The sequence below is a fragment of the Galeopterus variegatus genome, unplaced genomic scaffold (genome assembly GCF_000696425.1).
Source record: "Galeopterus variegatus unplaced genomic scaffold, G_variegatus-3.0.2 Scaffold4587, whole genome shotgun sequence".
In the NCBI taxonomy this organism is placed as follows: domain Eukaryota; kingdom Metazoa; phylum Chordata; class Mammalia; order Dermoptera; family Cynocephalidae; genus Galeopterus; species Galeopterus variegatus.
This window is the reverse complement of record NW_007730698.1, coordinates 68,416-83,527: the sequence shown is the minus strand read 5'-3', so window position 1 is coordinate 83,527 and position 15,112 is coordinate 68,416. Positions and strand designations below refer to the sequence as shown.

Sequence of the window (15,112 nt, the reverse complement as noted above, 5' to 3'; positions counted from 1 at the left end):
AAATAAGTCAAATAACTCAACTTTAAGAGTAGTTGCTGTCTTAGAACAGATTATAACCTTATTTTCTTTATCAATTTACAATATGATCAACCATGACTACAGTATTTTGGTCACTGCTAAATTGCTTCTAGTAAAATTACATTCAGTCTGTGCCAGCATCATGGAATTTACCTGCAACAATGAACAAAATCTGGATTTTGGATTTGTAGGAAAGATAGCCATATCTTACTCTCTAACAAGACTATAATATATTAGATCACTGCGTATATCAAATAAAGGAATTCAATATCCTTAAGTAAAGAGATTTGCACAGGGCTACAGACCTAAGAACTATACTCTCTAAATTCATTCATACTCAACCTTTACTGAGCATCTGCTATATGGCAGGCACTGCATTAGGAGATAGGCAAACAAAGAGCAGTCAGGATATTTGCTTGCTAAGAGATCATCATCAAAGAATTAAATGATATAAAAGGATATAAAATGATTTCCAAAGGATTAAATGATATAAAAATTATAACAAATGTTCACCATTATACATAACAAATATAATGTTGCATAGTTCATATAAACCACAGTAACAAAACAACTGCAAACTTCGTTTTCTAGTCCATAAGGTATCAGTTTATAGTTAGCATATAAGCACCAAATAAAAAAAATAAATAACACCAACTTTATTATTATTTTAAAGGATTACTCATTCCCGATTAGGTTACCTGCAAGGCTGGATCAGCAATTAAACAATGCCCACTATTCAAAAGTATAATCTGAAATTATAATTATATGAAAGAAAGCCAAAATTTATGATGATGCAATGGTGAATCACATTATTTGCAAAAAGGCAGTCTTTAATTGCATGTATCTATATACTTCAGCAACATGTCTAAGAAAATATGCTAATGAGTTAGGTCTCCAGTCTACTTAAGATCAAAACTTAGGCTTCAGTTCCACAAACTTTTGGTTAGCTGTGTATCATTCAGAAACGATTATGTACACATACCTCTGCAGGAAAGTAATAAGCAGCTCTATTTACAATCGCTAGATGATGGGACCAACCTAAATTTCCATCAATGGATGACTGGATAAGGAAGTTGTGGTATATATACACAGTGCAATACTACTCAGCCATAAAAAAAGAATGAAATTCTACCATTTGCCACAACATGAATGAGTCTGGAGAAAATTATCCTAAGTAAAACAACCCAGGCCCAGAAAGAGAAATACCGCATGTTCTCACTCATAACTCGGAGCTGAATCCATAAATAAACAAACAATAAAGAGAGATAGAAAGAAACAACAATCACAGTAATACGCTGAACTTTTAGAAAACTAGAGGTGGAAAAGGGGAAGGAGGAGGAAGGGGGGGTTAATGAGGAATTGGTTAACAGACACAAAAAATTATTATGTATTGTAACTATACTGATCTAACCACCACACATTGTACACAATTATTGAAAGTCAATGTTGTACTCCACATGTATGTATAATGAAAAATAAATTTAAAAAGAAAAGAAAAATCACTTCAAACTGGCAATGCTAAGGAATTGTCTGTTGAATAATCTATTCACAACTTAGAACACCCATATACTTTTCAAAATGCTATTTCAAATATTTTGTAGGTCCATCCAAACTAAAGCTAGATCAAACTAACTATTAATTACACACATGTTTTACTGCTGGACAAAAGATAAACTCTGATGTAATCACATCTATAAAGAGAAATCCAGTTGAGGTTTTGTAGTAAGCTGTTCTTTAACATTAATTTGTAGTACACTTGATAAAACAGGATTTTACAAATAGGAAATATAAATTAAGACTGGGTTAAAAATAATCAAACACAAATGTACACAGTCGGAGAAATAGTGATCAGGCATTAATACCACATTCTCTTTCAAGGTAAATGGTGTAACCAAAAGAATGATTTCTAAGGTTCCTTCCAGCTCTTGGATTCAAAAAACCCTGAATTAGATAATTATGCTCTTTGGGCCGGCCCGGTGGCGCACTGGATAGTGCGCCGCTTGGGAAGCGCGGCGGCGCTCCCGTCCGAGGGTTCGGATCCCATGTACAGACCGGCTCCCGCTCACTGGCTGAGCGAGGCGCGGGAGCAACGCCGAGGCTTGCGATCCCGTCGCCGGTCCCCGGTCCGGTACGGGGGCAACACTGAGGGTTGCGATCCGTTGCCGGACACGGAAAAAAGACAAAAAGACAAAAAAAAAAAAAAAAAGATAATTATGCTCTTTTTAAGATGTCGAGGTTGTTATCTCATTATTCATTGAAAAAGCTCTGTATTTTGAAACCAAAAAAACAAAAAGTGAAAATAGAAGAAGATAACTTGTAAGTGATGAGTAAAGATCATTTAGAATTTTTAGAAACACCTGCAGTGAGAGACTTTAATGTGGAAAGGAAGAAGGGAGGGAGAGTAGGCGCACAGGGATGACACAAGGATGACACAAGGACTGGTTTAGCCTAGTGGCCCAAATACACACAACTAAGCTTGCCACTCCAATACATCATTCTCATAATGTTTGGTTCTCAAAATTTTAGTGTTCTAAAATATAATATTCAAACCTTTTAAATCCAAAATACAATCAAGCCCCCGCACCTTCCATAATAGGAAGCAGACAGTTTCTAGGGAGTTCAGTAACCAGATCTGAGCTCAGAACTTTCCTACACTCGCCTCCAAGATTAGAACTGCCACTTCTCAGGCCTTAGTAATTTGCTGGAGAATCAGATTTAATGCTCAATAACTAAGTAGCATAGACGGTCCTCACCTGTTATTTTACTCGTCCTATTACACTTAACAGATGTTGTAGAGCTAGGACTGGGTCTGGAGCTCACAGACCCCTCGAATCCACTCACAAACCCCTCACACACAGGCCCACAAGCCAGGAAACTGGACAAAATGGTCCTTGGCTGAAGTAGGAATACTCTTTATTCAGCACACACACATCTAAGAGTTAAACAGCCCAAAGCAGAAACTCAGAAACTCAACTGCTACTGGCAAAGTCCAAAGAAAAACTGAGCAGCTGCCAGCAGAGTAAACATGTTCTATTTTTAGATGGGAGCTCTCTGCTGGCCAGCCTGCTTCACAAACTGTAGAACACACCATAGCAACAAACCTAAAAAGATGCATTGGTGCACATGCACACTAACTCCACCCACACACAACTTGTTTACAAGAAACGTGTTGCTCGACCCCCAACCAGACCTGAGCCAAGGGAGCCTGACTAAATTATCCTGTTTTCCCCACAGATGTTAACTAAGTAACACTCCTAATATCAGTATTGGGCCCCTGTACCTGCCAAACACCAAGCACTGAAGGGCATTAGCAAGGCAACAATGACATAACCATATGCTTCCACTAGCTAATTCTCTAATATGTTTTGAAGATTTTTTAAAAGATTCTTAACAAACTGTGTTATTTGACTTCAGAGACATATGATGATCTTCTAGTTGTGAAGTATTATTTTCTGGTAGCCTTTATGTTTGATCTGATTTTATTCAGTCTTTTGAATAAGCTGAAAATATTTTGAAAAGGTGGAAAGAAATGTCGAGTCCTTTGAAATTGTTTCTTCACTTCTTCAATGCAATAAAGCGCAATCAACATCAACCAACTTGCATTATGCACTCACTTTAGTACAGTGTAGAGAGCTCTGGTATCAATGGAGTAATTTTGAGTGCTTCTGCTTGTTAAATCAAACTTTATTAAGAAAACAAATCCCATGATTTTATTCAAAAGGTAGCACTACTCCTTATTAGCTTTTAAAAAGAGACTTGGATCATGCAAATCATCCCTAAACAGCCTGTATTTTAAAAGGCAAATAAATAATAAAGTTTTTAAATAACTAGCATCATAGTTTTTACTCATATCTGCATTTTATGTGGTTGTGTATACTTGCAAAATCGAAGTGCTCAATACATTTATGCCTATTTTATAGGACATGGAGAATGATAAAAGTTCTAATAGTAGAACTTATTTTCATGATACTTTCAACACAACCCCAGGTTACAATGCTGTCACTGGATAATTTTACTTTTTAATAAAATTTTGAGGAAATCATTGTTGTGAGAGTCGAAAACTGTGTATGTAATGCTTAAATTATTGTAATTTTCAACAACAAAACTACTGGCCCAGAGATTAATAAATATAGCTTAGTAATAAATTTATAGAAGCACTTGAGTTAATTGGAACAATTTCTTATGATGCTTGTGTAAACCTAACATGATTGTGTTCAACTACCGTGTGGTACATAGAATAATGGCCTCCAAAAGATGTCCATATCCTTACCCAAGGAACCTGCGGATATATTGTTACATGGCAAAGTGGACTTTGCAAATGTGATTAAGGACCCTGATGTGGAGAATGCATCTTATATTATCCAGGTGGCCCAATCTAATCACATGAGTCCTTAGAAGTGAAAGAGGAAGGCAGAAGAGTGGGTGAGAGAGCAATGTGAAAAGAATTCAATCAGCCCTTGCTGGTTTTGAGGAGGAAGGGGGCCAAAACCCAAGGAGTGCAGGCAGCCTCTAGAAGCTGAAATTGTCCTTCAGCTTGCAGCCAGCAATATGATAGGGACCTCAGTCCCACAGCCAAAAAGAACTGAATTTTGTCAATGAAAGACAATGAGCAAGGAACTGATTCTCTCCTAGAGCCTCAGCACTGCTGACACTTTGATTTTAGCCTAGCGAGACCAGTATCAAGCTTCTGGCATAAAAAAAAATTGTAAGATAACAAATTTATGATGTTTTAGACCATTAGCTTGCAGTAATTTGCTGTGGAAGTAATAGAAAACTAATACGTGGAGGGTTTTTTCATCAAGTACTTGCATACAATTAAGCAATGGGATCAATAATGTCCACAAGAAAGTACTAAACATACCGACTGGGGTAGTACTCTTGGAATGTGCTACAAAGAGCAGACCAGTGACAGCACTGCCCATGGTGGCTAATTACCAATGGGGGAAAAGGTGGGTAACAGTTAAGGTGATAATCCTTGAAAAAAGTATGAAAACTTCAGGAGACAATGGAGTTAATCCCAACACCATATCACCAAGTGTAGATAATTGCTCCAGTATTCTCCTACAACTTTACCACTTGACATTATGCAAGTAAAGCTCTCTAACTTCTTCCTATACCATCACTCAATCCAAGTGAGGACTTCCCATACATCATACTTGTTTTTTTCTTCTAATCCCAGTGACATATGACCTAATTAATAGATGGTATAAAAGGAGCAAAAGTCTATAAAAATGAAAAGGCACTTTCACAATGTTAATTCTTCCAATCCAAGAGCATGGAATGTCTTTCCATCTTTTTGTTTCCTCTTCAATTTCTTACAGCAGTGATTTGTAGTTCTCATTGTAGAGATCTTTCACCTCCTTGGTTAAATTGATTCCTAGGTATTTTATTCCTTTGGTAACTACTGTAAATGGGCTTGCTTTCTTAAATTCTTTTTCTGCTTGTTTGTTGCGGGTGTATAAGTATGCTACTGATTTTGTGTATTGATTTTGTATCCTGCAACTTTAATGAATTTGTTGATAAGCTCTAGGAGATTTTTGGTAGAGGCTATGGGTTTTTACATATATAGAATCGTGTCATCTGCAAACAGGGACAGTTTGAACTGATATTTTCCAATCTGAATGCCCTTTATTTCTATCTCTTGCCTGATTGCTCTGGTGAATACTTCCAATACAAAGCTGAATAAGAGTGGTGAGAGTGGGCATCCTTGTCTTGTTCCTGTTCTTAAAGGAAAGCTTTCAATTTTTCCTGACGCAGGATAATGTTGGTGGTGGTTTGTCATATATGGCTTTTATTGTGTTGAGACATTTTCCTTCTATACCTAATTTATTGAAAGTCTTTATCATGAAGTGATGCTGAATTTTATCAAATGATTTTTTTGCATCTATTGAGATAATCATATGATTTTTGTCCTTGATTTTGTTGATGTGATGTACCACATTCATTGATTTGCATATGCTGAACCATCCTTGCATTCCTGGGATGAATCCCACCTGATCATGGTGTATAATGTTTTTGATGTGCTGCTGTATTCCATTTGCTAATGTCTTGCTGAGGATTTTTGGGTCTATGTTCATCAAGGATAATGGTTTTCTTTTTCTGTTGTCTTTGTCTGATTTTGGTATCAGGGTGATACCGGACTCATAGAATGAGTTTGGAAGAATGGCCTCTGTTTCCATACTACCCAAAGTGATCTACAGACTTAATGCAATCCCCATTAAAATACCAATGACATTCTTCACAGAAATAGAAAAAAATTCCTAAAATTCATATGGAGCAACAAAAGACCTCAAATATCCAAAACAACCCTGAGTAAAAAAAAATAAAGCCAGAGACATTACACTATCTGACTTCAAACTATACTACAAAGCAATGGTAACCAAAAGAGCATAGTATTGGCATAAAAAGAGACATACAGACCAATGGAACAGAATAGAGAACCCAGAAATCAACCCAGGTACTTGCAGCCAACTAATCTTCAACAAAGGCACCAAGAACATGCACTGGGGAAAGGATAGACTCTTCACTAAATGGTGCTAGGAAAATTGGACATCCATGTGTAGAAGAATTTAACTAGACCCATACCTCTCACCTTATATCAAAATCAACTAAAAATGGACTAAAGACTTAAGTATAAGACTTGAAACTATAAAAGTCCTAGAAGAAAACATAGGGGAAACACTTCAGGATGTAGGATTGGGCAAAGACTTTATGAATAAAGACCCCCAAAGCACAAGCGACAAAAGGAAAAATAAACAAATAGAAGAATTATATCAAACTAAAAAGCTTCTTCACAGCAAAAAATCAACAGAGAAAAGACAACCTACAGAATGGGAGAAAATATTACACATCCAGCAAGAGGTTGATATCCAGAATATACAAGGAACTCAAACAACTTCACTGCAAAACAAACAAACAAACAAAAAAAAAAAACAAAAATAATCCAATTTAAAAATGGGCAAAGGAGCTGAATTTTTCAAAAGAAGACATACAAATGGCCAACACCTACTTGAAAAAAATGCTCAACATCACTGATCATTAGGGAAATGAAAATTAAAACCACATTGAGATATCTCACCCCCATTAGACCAGCTATAATCAAAAACACTGAGAATAACAAATGCTGCTGAGGGTGTGAAGACAGGGAACCCTCCTATACTGCTGTTGGTACTATAAATTAGTACAGCAACTTTAGAAGACAGTATGGAGGTTTCTCAAACAACTACAGATAGATCTGCCATATGATCCTGCAATCCCACTTCTGGGTGTATACCCCTAGGAATGGAAATCATGATGTTGAAAGGATACTGCATTCCCATGTTCACTGCAGCTCTATTTACAATAGCCAAGATATGGAACCAACCTAAATGTCCATCTACAGATGACTAGATAAGGAAAATATGATATATAAACACAATTGAATACTACTCAGGACTGGGGTAGTACTCTTGGAATGTGCTACAAAGAGCAGACCAGTGACAGCACTGCCCATGGTGGCTAATTACCAATGGGGGAAAAGGTGGGTAACAGTTAAGGTGATAATCCTTGAAAAAAGTATGAAAACTTCAGGAGACAATGGAGTTAATCCCAACACCATATCACCAAGTGTAGATAATTGCTCCAGTATTCTCCTACAACTTTACCACTTGACATTATGCAAGTAAAGCTCTCTAACTTCTTCCTATACCATCACTCAATCCAAGTGAGGACTTCCCATACATCATACTTGTTTTTTTCTTCTAATCCCAGTGACATATGACCTAATTAATAGATGGTATAAAAGGAGCAAAAGTCTATAAAAATGAAAAGGCACTTTCACAATGTTAAGAGGGAGGGAGGGAGGGAGGGAGGAAGGAAGGAAGGAAGGAAGGCAGGCCACGATAAAATGTTGAATTTTCAGAAGGACAGAACAGACCTATAGTTACCAGAGATGGGAAAGGGGGAGGGGAAGGGGGTTAAGTAGTTATTGGGTAGGGAACACAAAGAATACTTATGATTTGTAATGATGAACATTCTAATAATATTGATTTGATCATCACATACTGTACACAAATACTGATAGTCAACTCAGTACTACATAATTATGTATAATCAATTATGTTTCCATTCAAAAAATTAAAAATAAAAATAAAATGAAAATACATTACAGAAGTCAAGAGCTTTGAAAACAGGCAGACCTGAATTTGAATTCTGATTTAACCTCTTACTTGATGTGTAACATTGAGCAAGTTAATTAACCTCTCTGAACTTGTGTGTCCTTATGTGTAAAAGAGGGAGAAGACATACACGTATGGATTTTTTTGGGAGGCACCATACAAGGTCCTTAGCACTTCTTTAGTAGCACTAAATAAATTGTATTATATTTAACTGTGCTAAACCAGGACTTTTTTAAAAATTGGGAATAAATAGGTCTCATATAAAATTTACAATATCCTGACATACATTCTAGGTTAAATTGCTTATTATTATTTATTAAAAGCAAATTATTATTACAAATCATGATTTTTCTTTATGCCCTTTACCCAACCTATCCCTCTCCAAGCCCCCCACCCCACCACCCGCCACCTCCCCTCCATCTCCATTATCCTTAGGTTTGTTTTCTCTTGCAGCAACATGGATGAGTATGGAGAAAATTATGTTAAATGAGTCACACAAGGAAAGAGAAACACCGCATGTTCTTACTTATAACTGGGAGAAAGGAAGAGAAGGAAAGGAATGAAGGAAAGGAAGGGACGATGAGAGGAAGGGAGGAAGGAAGGAAGAAACCAAAACAATACATTGAACTGTCTAGATTAAATTTTTCAGCTTCCACAGTTATGAAATTTTTTTTAATTTATATTTTTCTTATTTAAGGATAAGTTATTTCATTTCTACAATGAACCATACTATTAGAAGTCAACAATGTAAAAATATTGGGTAAAAACAACAGATACCCTCATCATAGTTAAGTTATGCCAGTGAAAATATTTTAGCATAATTGGAAACAATATAATTTTATTTTAAACTAAGATTACATCTTATATTCTAGGATCAAATTTTTGCTGCTTGGAAGGTAATACATGTACCCTTGTTTGCTATAAAGCACCTAAATAATAAATTATTCCCTGTCCAATATAAAGAATGGTACTCCATTCCTCTTGTTAAAGAGAATACTTTCAAGTTTAAACATAATTTTTTTCATTTTCCATCCTGTGCAATATGTACTTTAAAATCTGTATCTATCTCCAATTCATGTCCCTTCATTTAGCCCAGACATATTTTTCTTCTGTAGTGTTTTCATTGCCCTTAAATCTATTATCAATACTAAAAGTACTTTAAACAAAAATGTTATTTAACCTGTTTGTCTTGGTTTAGAATTTTCACAGCAGTAAAATAAAATAACCAATTTAATTGTTTATGATTAAAGATATTATGGGAGATAGAGAATAGTCATTTTGAATGACTGCAAGGACTATACGCCTAATACTCAGCAGAGTTGTGCCTGGAACATCACAGACAGTGAGCAACTGCTGAATGTTAATATACAAGGTGATTGAAAAAGAACGGAGCACTTCAAAAATGGATTCTCAGTAACTTCTCTTTGTACAGATTCCCCAATAATTTCATGTTTATACCACCTCTTTCTCACAGTCTTGAGAAAATAAAGCAACACACCATGACTACCATTTCAATTTATAATATCATCATGGACAGTGCTTATAATTTTTAACTCTTTAACCATATATAATAAAGTTATTAACAGAAATACTGGCCTATCTCTTACTTCTGTCTCATCCCTCCCTCTCCCCTGAATTTTGCCCTACTTAGGTCTCATCTAAATATTCTAAATTTTAAGTGGAATTCTCAGTAACTCTGGACTTCCCATGATGGTATGGAGATTTGAGATCCTGCCTCTCTTCCCTCTGAGGAAAGTGTTTTTGGGGGAGGGGGGAAGAGGTACTTGGAAGCAAGACTCATTTAAGTATAAAAAACAATGAATCCAGACTGTGGTTATTACAGGTGGGAAAGGAAGGGGGGTAAGCGAGAAATTGATTAATGGATACAAAGAATGATTATATTTTGTAATGATGAATATGCTAACTACCCTGATTTGATCACCACAAAAGTATTGATAGTTAACTCTGTACCCCACAAATATGTATAATTTTTCAATTAAAAACATGAATATCGATAAATTATTGCCGAATGAAATTATTTGAGATATCCAAAAGCAATAAAAACACTAGCTCTGTCTTGCAAGTGTCTTGTGTGCAATATTTTCAGTTACATTAGATGGTTTCAAGAGGTCTTTTTTAAAAACATACACAATAGACTTTAGAACAAAATTTCAACTTCACAAAATAACTGAACACAAAGCTAACTGAATACAAGTGCAGCGGCTAAAGGAGGACAAGTATGGTTCACTAACACTCAGTCTTTCAGCTTGAAAAAGGAAAAATTCTAAGGAAAACATCACACAGTGTCTGTCTTGCTAGAATTCACTGTTACACTGCGCTAGGTAATTTTTACCTAATTTCCTTCCTCCTTCTTGCCATACTATTATTGTCAAAACTCGCTGCTTGTGAAGAAAAGATAAAAGGATCACTAGTGCTAATCCTGTTCTATTTCAGTGCTTTCTTAAAACCTAACAATGCACTAACCCTATAACATTAGCCTGAAGAAACCATTTGCTGTTTTAAAACAATGAATACCAAACACCAGAACAACTATTTAAATGCTATTGCCCTTTCAGTTTTATTAATTTAGGCAAAATCACAGGGTAATTTATATGGTTCGCACCTGTCAGGAGCAGAGTCTTTACTAATGCAGTTTACACTGACCGAGAGATCCTCCCTCAGGCTAAGGTTGAACTTCAACCTACTGTTGAATAGTGTAGCGCAAACACATGTCACCAAGGACCCATTTTCGACCAAGATAATCCATTTGGAAATCCACATGGATGGCACGCCACCCCGCAAGTGTTCGAATCTGAAGCTGAAGGGAGACTATACCTACCCAATAAAGACTAAGTTATTTGGTCCTCAACCTATCCAGAGGCCAAAATATTATTTTCCCAAATCTTTTGTCTTTAAGATACTCCACTTCTCCCATATCACATTATAACACAATTTAAAGGCGCTTTATACTATATAAGAAACTATTTTCCTTAATATTGCCATAAACAGTCCTTATCATCAATAACCCTTAAAAATGTTGGGAAGTTTCAATTGTCATTCAAGTTCTAAACAAGCAGAAAGAAAACAAACTTGGACTTTAAAACTACAAGGAAAAATAAAATAAAATAAAACAGTGTTTCTGATCAATGTTTGCAGTAGGTAAAATGTTTTCTATTACAGCTTTCACTAGTGTTGCAGTACTGCCCTATCTACAGCATCAGGGGAAGAGCTACAGCTAAGCAGCACCTATACTGGATTTAGAAAGAGACCTTAAAGAACCTTTATATTTTTCTATACTTGCTCAATTACTACAACACATTTTTACTACAACCAAGAATATTTTATATTGAAATTTCAGTCTTTAAAAAGTACCCAAGTCTTTGATAAAAACCATATAAAGTGTATTTAACAAATCTCAGTAAATAATGATATAATATTACAACCAATACTGATGCTACACAAGTATACATACAAAAAGATCTTATATCAACTATGATTCAAAATATTACCTAAAATATTTATACAGGATTTTACAGGTAAATTTCTAATACATCACAATTTATCAAGGAGTCAGAATTTAACTATTCCATCTCAATGTGAAGAGTTTAGAACCAAAAGACACAAATAACCATTTAACCTGTTTTCTAGCCTTGTAATCTAACCTAGTCTTTATAATTTTTGAGAGTGAAATTATGCTAAATTTAAGTATCATTTTCTGTGTAGAAGTGTTGTGAAATATAAAGAAGTACCGATAAGAACGACATTTTAAATATGATGTTTTTATTTCTGGCCAAGTGAGGCAATGAACTGTCAAAATAGTCAAAAACTAAACAATTTATTTAAAAATCTTATTTAAACTCCCAAGCTAGTCTTTTCCTATACTGAATACCTTTACCCTTTGTGTATTTTTACTTAACATTAAGTATTAATATATTTTTAAGAAAAACAAGATAAGGCCAATTTAATAATATAGACTGTTACAATATCAAAATAGTCTGGCCTACCATTAGCTCTTCAAATATATTTTTCCATTCTACCTATATCTACTACCAACAATCAACAGTCAACATACAACATCTGTGATATTTTCTAGGTTCTGTCTTCTAAATCAATTCACTCATACCATCAAGTCAAAGAGATGAATACTTAAGAAGAAAGCAATTCATTAAAAATGTTGCATTAAGTTGTATCTGAGCTTGTGGCTAGTGTGAATTAATAAAATATGGGCATTTATTTAACCATCTCTAACAACTGACAAATCAGCTGCAATAGGAGCTGCAATTTGGATCTTTTGGGCAGTAAAATACAGCAATAATACTAGAAATATTAATAACCATTATGAATGGTAACCTACCAATTTTAGTGGGGTTTTTTGTTTTGTTTTTATGAAAAAGTTGCTTTTGGTTAATTTTTGGTCATTTCTCACCAGCTAAGATTCATAAAATCAGCATGCACATTCTATTTTCTCAAATTATTTGAAAGAGCTCCATTAACTAGTCACCTCCATTAACTTGTAACCTCCATTAAATTGTGCTTTTGAGAAACACAGCTTTTGAAAAACAAATACAACTGATTTTTTTTTTTTTTTTACAAATATTGCCTAGATTTTTTTACTTCACAAGAAAAAGTTTAACACCCAAACAGATAAAAATAACCTGGAGCTTAAAAAGGAAGGAACATAAAAAGAATCTGAAAATGAAATGACTCTGAAATGTCATCAGTTTTCAGCGCTTTCCAGGGAACCACTTCTTTGGGGCCAAGAGCATAACCACACTTCCTCAGCAGCTAAAAGCCTTTCAAAGAACCAGATAGATATCCTCACATAAAACAAAAAATAATAAAGAAATGGCAACTCACCAGATTTCTAAACACACAATTAACCTAAAGCAGGAGGAATTTTCCACATCTTTCCTACTGAAAAATATTTTAAAGAGAACACTCACAATTAAGACATCCTTCTTACTCAAACGCTTTTCTTGTACTAACATTATTTTTTTTTTAATTACAGGTCCAGCTTTCCCTCACTCCTTCCTCCACCAAAAAAAGAGATCACGAACAATCCTTTAAAAAAACATTTTATTATATCTCCTGGATTTTGTTTTTAAAGCAACACTTTGTGAATTAAAAGAATTCAAAAATTCTGGAAAAATTTCCCAATGCATTTCAGTCTGTATTTACTTAAAATACACTTCTAAAACAGACATTTGTAGAATACTCTTTTCAACCCCTGTATAAAAATAACTGCTCATAGAAGTATAATTTGCACAAATTCGAACTTACACTTCAGAACTTGAATGATAAAACTGAGAAAGATATATCAAACTTATTAATATTCATACACAAGTATAAAAGTCTTGATTAATAGACTCATTTTCTGATCAATATATGTAAACTCTGAATGTTTCAAATTTCCATACTTAACACATCGCCATCAATCATTAACAGTTTTTTTATGCCATTACACAAAAGAAGCCATTTTATGTGTTTTAGACATATAAAAATTCAAAAAAAGCCAACCCGTGTTAAAGATTGAAGTTTATCCTTATGCAATTCCTTAGTTATTCCTTTGCTCTTTTATATTAGTAATTAGATTACCATTAAACACTTTGAATGCACATAAACACAGACTCTAGAAAATTAAAACAATGGTAAAATGTGGGCATGCCAATATCTTTAAATGTAAGCAATCTTGAGGTTTCTAATCTTGTGGGTTTGGGGATGCTGCTATTTGGGATTTCCCCCCCGTTTTGCGACAAGGCAGATTCATGAATGAAATCCCACTTTAGTATCCTATTTTCTCTCACTTACATGTACGCTGGAGATAGTGGAGTTGACCTGGATGTTTTAAGCACAGGAACAGGGAATTTCCAGATAGCAGGAGAGCTCGTTTTCCATTTCAATGGCATGTTGTCAGCACGGTACTACAATAACAGTAAACAGCGTTTCCATAACAGACTACCAACTAGGACTTCCATTCCACACTACACTGACACAGCAGTGGCTGCCGCGGAGAACAAGCAAACGATTCTGCCAGTGCCGTTAAACCGATGCTTCCAATCTGTAAAATAGGGCTACAAGGTACCTCCTTTAAATCCTCCTGTCCCCTAAAGCAATATGATGATTCTATCGTTCCAACTCAACAATAGTGCCACCTCGTTAGGAAAGCGTTGACTGCAGTATTTTTTTTTTTTTTTTGAGACCGCACTGTGCATACCACACAATGCAGCTTTATTTAATAAAAACAGCTAGGGTTTTCTTTTCTTTTCTTTTTTTTCAAGCTCGCAATACCATTGTTCTACCTTTACAGGGATACTGCAGCATTGTATTATATTCTGCACCTATTAACCTGATTTCTGACCAATAGTAGAAGACAAAAAATATATATGGGTTTCATATGAAAATGAAACAACATACCTACTCAGAATACACTTGTCATCCTCTGAACATTCTTCTTTTGAGCTGCAACAATACAAATGGGATATAAACCTCAGCATAGCCTTAGGCCACAGCTAATAGAGATCAGTGACTAAATTCAGCAGCCTGCTTTCTTCCCGTGCAAGCTCTGGCCACACAATACAAGAATGCCATTATGGGAAAAGCCCGTTTAAAAAATACCAGTCCCTCTCTTTTCCAGTTAGAAGAAGGCAAAATGTAAGAACAAATATAAACTGCTGCAGAACTCTGCACGCTCTTCTAGTAGCTTCTGATTCAAGTTGCTCTCCTTTCCCTATTTCCAAGTCGGGATGAGAAAAACCTCATACATTTACAACATGCTGTGGTAACACGAATATCACTCTGTCTTCTGCAGCAGAGAAGTACACAGTGGCGTGCTCTTAATAGCAGTCCTCGGAGGGACGCTATCAACAATCTAATTCAATGCTGCCCTCCCCTTCTTCTCCCCCCCTTTCTCTTCCCATTCCCCCCCCCAACTCCTCCCC

The 15,112-nt window shown here is 35.3% G+C and overlaps 1 protein-coding gene across 4 annotated transcripts in view; it reads right to left on the bottom strand.

The window, feature by feature from the left end:
• KLHL13 (kelch-like family member 13) overlaps nt 1–15,112 on the bottom strand; it is a 117,066-nt gene that overhangs the window by 55,956 nt on the left and 45,998 nt on the right. The window contains exons 1-2 of one of the 4 annotated variants that reach the window (XM_008587911.1): nt 14,589–14,669; nt 13,983–14,095 (exon numbers count right to left, since the gene is read on the bottom strand). The exons of 1 other annotated variant lie outside the window; for it this stretch is intronic. In XM_008587911.1, coding sequence (XP_008586133.1) covers nt 13,983–14,080 — 98 coding nt within the window. In that variant the 5' untranslated portion in view covers nt 14,081–14,095; nt 14,589–14,669. Of the gene's footprint in view, nt 1–13,982; nt 15,069–15,112 lie in introns of those variants that run through there. 2 more of the 4 variants (XM_008587912.1, XM_008587910.1) reach the window with 2 other exon arrangements.